Below are 10,410 nucleotides of genomic sequence, written 5' to 3'. Positions count from 1 at the left end.
TGAAACTTGTTGGCTCATAACTGGATTCTGGGGCATATTATGATTGGGACTACCTCATATCATCTTCAGTTTTTCTGTCATTTCCCTTGGTTCTGGCCTCTTTTGAGTTTTGGCTTTTCAGGTTCAAGCATATAGGAAATGAATGGCTTAATTTCGTGTCATCAGCATATGATGGCCTGGCCTGCGTCAAGCATTCTTCCTGAATCTATTAATAACACTGGGGAAATCTGATACTCAGGCTAGATTAGCTTACCAAAGGTGTCACTGGAACCACAGCGGTTACTGAATTTAAGGAAACTTTTAGCATTCTAGTTGTCCCAGTCGGCTTAGAGAGATGAACTCGTTTCACTAATCATCTGTTATGAGAATCTTTACATGCAATAACCCTTCTTATAAATACATGTGCACTTTAGAAGTTACGTGGTTAGTGTCCCGGGCAGCCAAGCCCACTAGATTTGGTTCCCCTAAGTCCGCTCTCCTAAATCATCCCACAAGAAGTCCAATCTCTGTCCGAGCGATACGATCCGCAGAAATAAAGTCGGCGGTGCGGCCTCCATCCTGGAGAACCTCAAAGGCAGGGATAAGGTCCGTAAGGTGCCCGGGCCCTGCGGCCGCCCCATTCAGGAGTGGACACACTCACGGAACGGGGTCAACGTCGGATAAACTTTGGACGCCACCTGAGGAGCCTTCGTGGACTCCTCAACACTTCCGGTTGAGTACCAGCAGCTGACAGGCCAGGACAACCCAGATACACACTCTGACTCGGCTACAACAACCCCAGGAAGGCCTAGAGCCCAGCGTGCCGGCCACAGGAGCCCCGCCCCGCGACCGGCTCCTCGCGACGTCACTTCCGGTCACAGGCCTTTCGCTTCCGGATCAGTCGAGCCTCCTGCTCTTCGCGACTAGTGGAGCTGCCGTGCTGTCTGCCTGGACTTACCGAGCCTGGTGTCGCCCGGGGAAGCGCTGCGCTGCCCACGGCCGCTGCGGAGGAGGAGGAGGAGACGCGGGCCCGGGCCGCCGCTCTGCCCGCCGCGGGGCCCGGGAGGCGGGAGCAAGCGCGGCGGGGCTCGCGGAGCCCGCGACCCCCTTCCCCGGCCGCCGTGCCCACCCTGCCGGGGAAGGCGGAAGATGCCGGTGAAGAAGAAGAGAAAAGCCTCTGGGGTGGCAGCGGCGGTCGCGGAAGACGGCGGCCTCAAGAAGTGTAAAATCTCCAGGTACTACCCCCCGCCCCCACCCGGCGGGTTGTCCTCAGTCCTCGGCGCGCAGCGGCTGGAGGAGGGGAGCCGGCTGGAGAAGGGGAGCTGGGCGGGCCGGGACGCTGGTCCTGCGCAGGCCGGCGGGTGCGGAACCCGACCTCGTGTTCGCCCGGTGCGTGTGCCCGGGCGAACGTGGACGAGCTGGAGTCGGCCCGCCTGGTCCTCCTTTGGGGTGGGGGCCAAGGACCCTAAGGGAGCTCTGTTCCTTTCAGCCTTCCTGGGTCTCATTTGCAGACCCAGAAGTAGTGCAGCTCTGCAGAGGCTTGCCTGGAGGATGTCTTTGTAGACTTACACGGGTGTCAACGACCTGGCTTCCCTGGGCCACACTGGACCGAGAATTGTCTTGGGCCACACGTATTAAGATATTGGAGAGTGAAGAAAGCCGGGCTTGAGGAATTTTGACAGCTGCCTTGGGAATAGTGGGAAGCAAAACCGTGCTGTAATTGGCCCCCAGAGTTAGCATTTGGAAGGGCCCAACCTGGACGATCCCCGCAGGCGGCCTTTTAAGTGGCTGGAGCTGCATTTTCTGGTGCCTCCACCTGTGCCAATTCCCTTTGTGGCATTGGAAAAGACCTTGCTTGCTTTTTGTTTTCTGGCATTCAGTCGCCATTAGTTAGCTCTTCGAATACGTTTTAATAATTTGAAGGCTATTGTGCTCTATTCTCTGGGAGAAAAAGAAAACAGCAGAACTGTACTTGCTGTTCTTTATGCCCTTTGTGGCACAGGCCTTGAGACGTGGGGTCCCCCCTTTGGATGTCTTTGTATCACTGCATGACACAGCGTGCCAACTTAAGGTGCTACCATTAAAACAAGGCCGTGGGGCCTGGGGAGATGGCTCAGTGGGTGCTCCTGTGTAGGACCTGGGTTCAGTTTCCAGCCGGCCCATATGGAGACTAACTGGCTTTAACTCCAGTTCCAGGGTACCCGACACCCTCTTCTGGCTTCCACAGACATTGCACCACCCAGGTGCACTTACATACATGCAGGCAAAACACTCAAAAAACAAAAACAATTCAAAAAAATAAATTAAACAAGATAGTAGCCAGGAGTTCAAGAATGAAAACCCTCTTTAAGGAGAGCTGTGCTGTTCAGAATATGAGGAAATGATGGTGTTCAATCCTTATCTTCCTTTTTTGTGATCAGTTCAGTGTGTGTGTGTGTTTTTTCTTAATGTGTTTTAGTAAAGGAGCCTAAGGAATATTTCTTGGGCAGTTCATGTAGTACCATTTCCTTTGTGTCATTTGATGGTGAACATTCCACCTGACCTAGTTATTCTACTCATTCTGTTTTTAAGAAACATTAGCAAATTTTTGCCCTCCTTTGACCATCTTACATGCAATAATGTATCCAAGATATTTAAATTAGGCCTGTTAAAACACTGGAGCAGGCAGTATTATTAGACTTAGGTGATACCCCTATGGACTTAAATTTTAAATAAGGAATTATTATTTTACATTACTCAGTTGCAGAAATCTCAGTGGTTCCCCTATGATTGTGGAAGTCTAATTATTTGAGTTCCTTGAGAAAATGCTCTCAGAAGTCTAGTATCTCTAGAGGCTGTTCTTGTACTTCCCATGTCTTCATTTTGTGGAGGAAAAACTATGTGTGGATAAATAGCTTTCACCCAGTTATTTGGGGGGTACTATTAATTGTTAATATTTATGGGTTTCTGGCGGTGGTTTTAGTTTGCTTATTTGGTTGGTTGGTGCTTTACTACAAACCCCAGGCTGGCTTGGAACTCATCCTCGTTCTCAATCTCCCAAGTGCTGTAATTAACAAATGTGCATCACCACACTGGACTTGGTTTTGTTGTTTTTTTTTTTTATTTTAATCTGTGTTATTTAGTATACTGTTAGATCCCAAGTCATCGTTTATCCTTAAAATTCTATTTGCTGGTTGATAAATAATTTTTAATGTTTAATTTTATTTTGAAATATTAAGTACCAAGACACTTCATAAGATGTGTGTTTATAAATTATCCATATATGTGGATATACATGTAAAAGACACATTTCACACAAATTAGCAGAATCACAAACTTTGCTTAGTAGTAGAGGTAATCTAAGGGCATGAGTAAGACCCTGGGTTTAATTCCCAGCACTAACCCCCCCAAAGCGAGGAGGGATATCCTTTCTTATGCTTCCTGCATTGAGACTTAGGCTGAACTGTGTAATTTGAAGTCTGGGGAGATAATTTTAGTTGCTATTTTGGAATTTGATAGCAAGCAAAGTAGAATTTGGGTTTGCCAGAAATTTTTTATGTATAGAGTGCTATTTCAGATTGTTGATGAATAACTCCCTTCTCATAATGCCAACTTAAAGAAATGCTTGTTTTCATTTGAGTGGAAAGAGTTCTTGTTGAATTTAAGTTTTTCACTAAGAACTGAGACTTGGTAATCTTAGACCTTTGTGCTTTTAGCTATTGCAGATCCCAGCCTCCTACTAGACTGATAAGTGGAGAGGAAGAGTTTTCAAGAAAGAAGTGCCTGGCTTGGTTTTACGAGTATGCAGGTAATGAAACTCATGAATGAAGAACTCAGACGTGTTAAAAAGTTGTGCTTATTTTTCTTTAAACTATTTATTTATTGTTGGCTTGTTGGTTTTAGTGCTATGTGCTGGGATCAGGGTTAAGACCAGAGGATTATGGGTTAACTAAGATTGAGTACCATTTCAAGACTAATATTTCTTTAAATATGTATTAAATAGGAGAGGGGAAACTCATTTACTATTAGTGGATAACCAGACACAGATTCATGTTACATACATTGTAACAAAAGGTACATTTAACATTTTCTGTTCTAGTATTTTAGGAAACAAAATAGGTTAAAAACAGTTTTTTATCATTCTCTAGTTTTCTGAACTAGAAACATGCTTAAGCTTTAACAATTTAAACTTCAGAAAAAACATAACACCACTTTTATTCTTTAATATTTCACCATTTAAAAAAAATTTATTGCCTTCTTGTGCATTTCATGTAATAGATTGTAATCAAATTTAGACCCTTTCCTCCATCCACGCTCCCCACTCCTACCAGATTTCATGCATTCTGTCATATATGTTAAGTCCTTTCTGGGTAAGCATTTGTACCCAGATATCCTTTAGAGCAAGTTCATCCACTGGAGTGACCATTTATTTTTTAATAATGAATAAGAAAGTAAACAGACTGATAGTAATGCAAAATGATAAGTACTAGATTCTGAAAACATCTTCAAAATTGATGGGACTAATATGAAACCCAGCCTTGCAAGTGTCAGGAAACTTTCTTTGAGGAGCCAGGTAACCTGAGCTACATGCTGTAAGCAGCTAAAGAGATCTAGGCCCAAGATGAGACCATATGGAGGCGACAGTCAAAGCCAGCCGGGGATGAGGCTAAAGAGTTAAGCAAACCCGTGAAAAAAAGAATACTTGTATCCCATTTAGTGCTGGCATTTACATGAGCATATATGGCAGTTTCCCCCTTTAGAATAGCTTTGGTCTTTTGGAGTTAACTGATTTTAAAGGTATTTTCATCTTTTTTCTCTTTCCTGGCTTTTACCTACTTTCCTGTTTTTATTTTTTGTTTTCCCTCTTATTATTCCCAAAAGCATTTGTTTAAAGATATTTATGTAGTTACTGCCTTATATATAATACTAATCCACATTAAGGTCTAAAGTGTAGTGTCTGGACGTGTACAGTTTAAGCTAACTGAAAGGAAAGCTAGACTATTTTGAAAAGGGGGCAGTAACTTTGCTGTTGGGATCAGCAAAGTGATCCCAATAGTATAATTTAAAAATTGTTTAGTAGCAGAATAGATAGATTCTTTCTAGATCAGGGGGAAAAATGCTATTACTGGTATCCCAAGACAATGACTAACCCAGTTTAAAAGTAGGGAATTAATTTTTTTTTTCTGACCTCCATTTAGAATGTTGACCCATTATTCAAAATGCCAGTTTTATTGTACACATTATATAAAATCAAAAGGTTCTCTCTTGCTTCACTTACAAAGGTTATTACATCCATAAAAATGGTCAGTACATTTTTTTCTTGCTTGTTTTGGCTCTCCTTGGAACTTCCCTGAGTATTTTAAGATTTGAATTAAATATTTATTTTCTATCTTGATATTTTAATGACATCATAATTGCTGTCTGTCAGTATTCCAGGAGATGTACTGAAATACCATTTTTCCTTATAACCATTCTGTAAAGTAGGAGGTGCTATCCACAAGTAGGAGGTGCTTCCTCATGTGATGAATGGAAAACTGAGGCATAGATGAAGTAATTTTCCAGAAACAATATGGACAAAGAACCAGGATTTAAACCACAGTTAACTGACCCTAAAGACCTTGACAGTGTCAGTAACAACTACTTTTCATTTCTACTGAAAAGCTACTAGTAAAGCATACTTTGTTGTTATCTATCCATCCAACCAATGGCTTATTTGATACTCATTGAGCACTTATGAGTTCAACACTGATAGACTTTGGATATAATGAAAAAGTCAGAGTATATTATACCCTGCCTCTTCTAAAGAGTTTGTTTCTAGTAAGGAAGATTGATCATAAACAGGTATGTATGTAGCAAGGTAACTAGAGATTGTGACGGTTTATACAGGTTACCAGTATGTGGAGGTTCAGGAATAGGGTCAGAGAGAGTCATTAAAGAATAGCTTCTCTCTGGGCATGGTGGTGCACGCCTTTAATTCCAGCACTCGGAAGGCAGAGGCAGCCAGATCTCTGTGAGTTCAAGGCCATCCTGATCTACAGAGTGAGTTCCAGGCCAGCTGGGACTACAGCAACACCCTGTCTCAAAAAGACCAAAAAACAAAAAAACAAAACAAAACAAAAGAAAGAATAGCTTCTCTGGAGACTATTTTGGCAGAACCTCCTTGATAGGAAGGAATCAGTCATTTGCTGAATAAACACTAACTGTTCAGTCTTATAGTAAAATGGAGATATTCCTCATGATAGAAGATAACAGATGCAAAGCCCTTAGCATAGTACCTGAATTCAGTAAATGTTGGGTGTTATCAAAATAGTAATAGCAGTATAGCATCCGGTCACTGGTTATGAATCTATATGTATGTTCCAAAACTAATAATCTTTGTAGCTCATTGTAACAGTACTGTCACGGAACACATTTTTAAGATTTTGTTTTTCTGAGCATCTCTTACTGTGTAGTATCAGGTCTTGGACATGTAGTGGGGAACATGTGTATTTTATATGAAATGGGGTAGTGTTTTCATGTACCCTTCAACATCCTCCTCTAGGCTTAACAGTCGTCTCTCTTGATTACTTATTATGCATAATTCACTGTGAAAGCTATGTCAAAGTTTGAATAATGGTTAGAGAAGAAGGGGCCTGTCCATTTTCAGGACAGGTGGATTATCTTCCTGAGCACCTGTAGCTGACCTAGCACTCACAGAGATCCACTTGCCTCTACCTCTGGAATTCTGGGATTAAAAGCATGTGCCACCAGGCCTGGCTGTCTTCCAGGTGTTTTTAATAAGTAAGATTAGAATTATGTAGCCTTAATGTGACAGTGTGAGCTCCATGAGCACTTTATTGGAAACAGAGCTGTTTGGAAGACTTAATTGAATTCATCTCCAGAGATTTTACCCAGTGAGTAGCTATATGAGAAGTCTATAGTTCAGAAGTATAATTTGCATGCAGTCAAGGAAAGAACTTTGGTATATGCTTTGTTTTAGCCATAGGTCTGTATTGTTTGCATTGCTTTGGGAAAGTCACTTGACACTGCATATATAAGAGCATATATATGTTATATGTAAAACCTAATTTAACTAATTTTAATCACTGTTAGTTAATTTCCCAATTTGGGAGTAGGGATGTATTTGATGAGATAACTAATATTTCTTGACATAACTTCTTTCTTTTTATTTTTTCTTGAGACAACGTCTTACTACGTAATGGTGACTGGCCTGGAACTCACTATGTTAGACCAGTCTGGCCTGGAACTCACAGAGATCCAGCTTCTTCTGCCTTCCAGTGCTGGAGGGTGAAGGCAGGTGCCACTACATCAGCTTTTTTCTTTACTCTTGTTTTCTTTTCTTGATAACTCCAGTTCTTTGTTCTAACTACTCATGTTACCTTTGAGGGCAAGCTTATGTATTGTGGCTTAAAACACTGTATCTTCTACTATATTTTTTAAAATCTTTTTTCTTTTTCTTTTTTTAAGATTCACACTCTGTATTTTTTTCTTTTTTTTTAATATGTATGAGTTTATTGCCTGCATGTAGGTAGGTGCACCCATGATGGTCAATGCCCTCAGAAGTCAGAAGAGGGCATCAGATTCCCTGGAACTGGAGTTATGAACCATTGTTAGCCATCATGTGGGTGTTGGGAATTAAACCCAGGTCCTCTGAAAGAGCAGTCAGTGCTCTTAACCTCTGAGCCATCTCTCTAGCCCCTCACACTCTGTATTTTTCAAAAAGATTTTTATGTGTTTTGCCTACATGTATATAAGTATACCATGCATGTGCCTGGTGCCCATAGAGGCTAAAAGAGGGCATTGGATCCTCTGGCACTGGAATTACAGATGGAATTGCAAATTAAAGTATTTTCTAGTCTTTAAAATAAGAAAGTTGAGTGAGGTTTTTGTTGTTGTTGTTTTTGGTTTGTTTTTGATAATTTAACATTGTAACAGTATTTCAAGTGGTAAATCTTTATAGTGGTAAATTACTGTCATAGTTAATGTTGTAAAACTTTTAGGTCAAAGATAGACACAAAAAAATCTTAGTAGTGATACAGTAGTATTTTGAGAATATTATAAAAATTTAGAAATTGCATTGAAGTTTAGTGATCTGATTCAAAATAAGGGGGGCAGTACTTGAACCTTCTTAGGCTTTATAGAATAAATTTGTTGATTCTTGCTAATTTTTTTTAAAGAAATAGATTAGTTCAAATTGGTTTTGTTTTGTTTGCAAACTAAAGATTCATATTGGTGGAATATTTCTTTACTACTCCCTTAAAAAATTTCCTTAATTCATGTTGTAGTGTTTAAAAATAAGTTTTTAATTTTGGGCTGTTATTTATACTTTACAAAGCTATGCTAAAATTCAAATTCCTTTATTTGTGGACTATTGCAATATTTTCCTGGATGCTTCTTAGTGTAGTGACTTATTTTATGTTCATAATCAATACAATAAAATTTATAAATTATTTTTGTCTTTGAAGGTCCTGATGAAGTTGTAGGGCCAGAAGGAATGGAAAAATTTTGTGAAGACATTGGTGTTGAACCTGAAAATGTATGTTTTATTTCTAAGTAGAATAAAATATAAGTGGGTTGTAGCATTTTCATAAATTTCTAAAACAGTCGCACTTTAATCTTATATGAAGATTTTTTTTATCTTCATGTTTAATACTGTGAATTTGCAGGATATTTTTAATCAGCTTGAGTTGGGCAAGTTTTCTTTTGATAAAAATACCATTTGTAATAGAATGAGAGCGATTCTACCTGCATAGCCTATTAGAATGTTTTAAGAAATTGGCACATCTCAGTTTCTTGGTAGTTAACAATCACGAAAGTTGTACTAATAGATGAAGGTTGGAAATAACTATATGAAAATGCTCCGTGTTAAATGCAGCCATGATTACCTCTGTGCTGACTTTTCCCCTGTCCTTTATGTTCTGTTCTTTCCAGATTATTATGTTAGTTTTAGCGTGGAAATTGGAGGCTGAAAGCATGGGATTTTTTACCAAGGAAGAATGGTTAAAGGGAATGACTTCATTACAGTAAGAAAAAATTTTAAAACCCAACTTTGATGGCCTATTTGAAGATCTTATTGATATTTTGTGCTTCCTCATTTTCAGGAGTAAGATTTCACCTTAAAATAGTCAAATTGGTTTGATTTGTAAAACTCAGTTTGGGGATTGACAAAATTATATTGTGGCAGATAAAATAATTGTCCTTTTTTATATTCTTTAAGAAAAACTTTAGTCTAATTAAAACCTTTTGATTCTCTTGATGAGTGAATTAGAATTACATAGAGAAGAGTTATTTGCTCATAGGTTGTTGGAGTAACAGTTTTCCCCACTTCGGAGTATGACCTCCACTGTATGAAGTTTACTTACTGCACAGTCTTCAGTTCTAGGTCCTCCTCTCTCTCCTCTGATAAAATTAACAGCAGGGTTAAGTGAGGCTTTTATGAGCTCTCTTTTCTCCTAATGGCTCTCACAAAGGAACAAGGTAGAGATGTTCTTTGGCTTCCATGAAGTCTTTAGCCATTTTATAGTTGTATCTATTCGGTGTATAAGGTGCTACCTTCGAATATCTTCATAAATTACAGAATAACTTCATTATGTGAACAGTCACTTCACTTTTCCAGAGTAAAGTGTTCAATTTCAAATCAATTAGGAATTTTGTGGTAATTTTATATTATGTCATAATATTGATTCAGAGTGTTACTAACTCAGCTTTCTAACACATCAAAGCGTTACTGTATAATCTAACATTTTTTACTTGTTCATTTATTTTGCTTTGGATTCAACTCAGGGCTTCATACATGCCAAACAAATGCTCTGCCACTTAGTCACATCCCTAACCCCAATTTATATTTTTAAGGCAGAAACTATGCAATGTGGTTTCCTGTGTTGATTATGATTGCATTAGCATGTGTAACTAACTATTCTTAATTTTTGTTTGCTTGTCCCGTAGTTTATAAAGAAAAAGATTTGTGTCTGTTCATAGGACAGTGAATTTATGTATTTCAATTTTCATTGTGTATTGCTTTTTTTAAATTTCATTTTTATTTTGTGTGTATGAGTATTTTGCCTGTGTGTGTATGTATGTGCACCACATGAGTGCTTGGTGCTTGCAGAGGCGAAAAGAGGACATCAGACCCCCTGGAACTAGAGTTACAGACAGTTATTGGCTACCATGTGGGTGCAGGAAACCAAACCCAGGTCCTCTGCAAGAGCAGCCAGTGCTCTTGACTGCTGAGCCATCTCCAGCCCCTGCATTGTGTTTTTTTCCCCTCTTTTTAAACCAGTATTAACATATGTATATTTTGTATTTTTGTCCTTGGGTTAAAGATTTTCTGAGGTGAACCATATTATAATTTCTAGAATGGATTTTTAAAAAACTTTTTCAACTTCCTTTTTTTTTAATAAGCACAGAATCTGAGGTTCAAAAAAGTTAAAATATTTGACAAAGTTTGCATAG

General features: G+C 39.3%; 1 protein-coding gene across 3 annotated transcripts in view; it reads left to right on the top strand.

Annotated features, from left to right (window-relative positions):
• Window positions 1-856: 856 nt before the first annotated feature.
• Dcun1d5 (defective in cullin neddylation 1 domain containing 5) overlaps window positions 857-10,410 on the top strand; it is a 37,055-nt gene continuing 27,501 nt past the window's right edge. Inside the window, exons 1-4 of one of the 3 annotated variants that reach the window (XM_008829977.3) lie at window positions 857-1,214; window positions 3,675-3,766; window positions 8,424-8,494; window positions 8,890-8,981. In XM_008829977.3, coding sequence (XP_008828199.1) covers window positions 1,129-1,214; window positions 3,675-3,766; window positions 8,424-8,494; window positions 8,890-8,981 — 341 coding nt within the window. In that variant the 5' untranslated portion in view covers window positions 857-1,128. Of the gene's footprint in view, window positions 1,215-3,674; window positions 3,767-8,423; window positions 8,495-8,889; window positions 8,982-10,410 lie in introns of those variants that run through there. The other 2 variants (XM_008829972.3, XM_029561960.1) reach the window with 2 other exon arrangements.

Source organism: Nannospalax galili, unplaced genomic scaffold (genome assembly GCF_000622305.1).
Source record: "Nannospalax galili isolate Female #2095 unplaced genomic scaffold, S.galili_v1.0 scaffold1750, whole genome shotgun sequence".
NCBI lineage: Eukaryota > Metazoa > Chordata > Mammalia > Rodentia > Spalacidae > Nannospalax > Nannospalax galili.
Note: the sequence above shows the minus strand (reverse complement) of the source record. Positions and strands in the feature narration are given on the sequence as shown.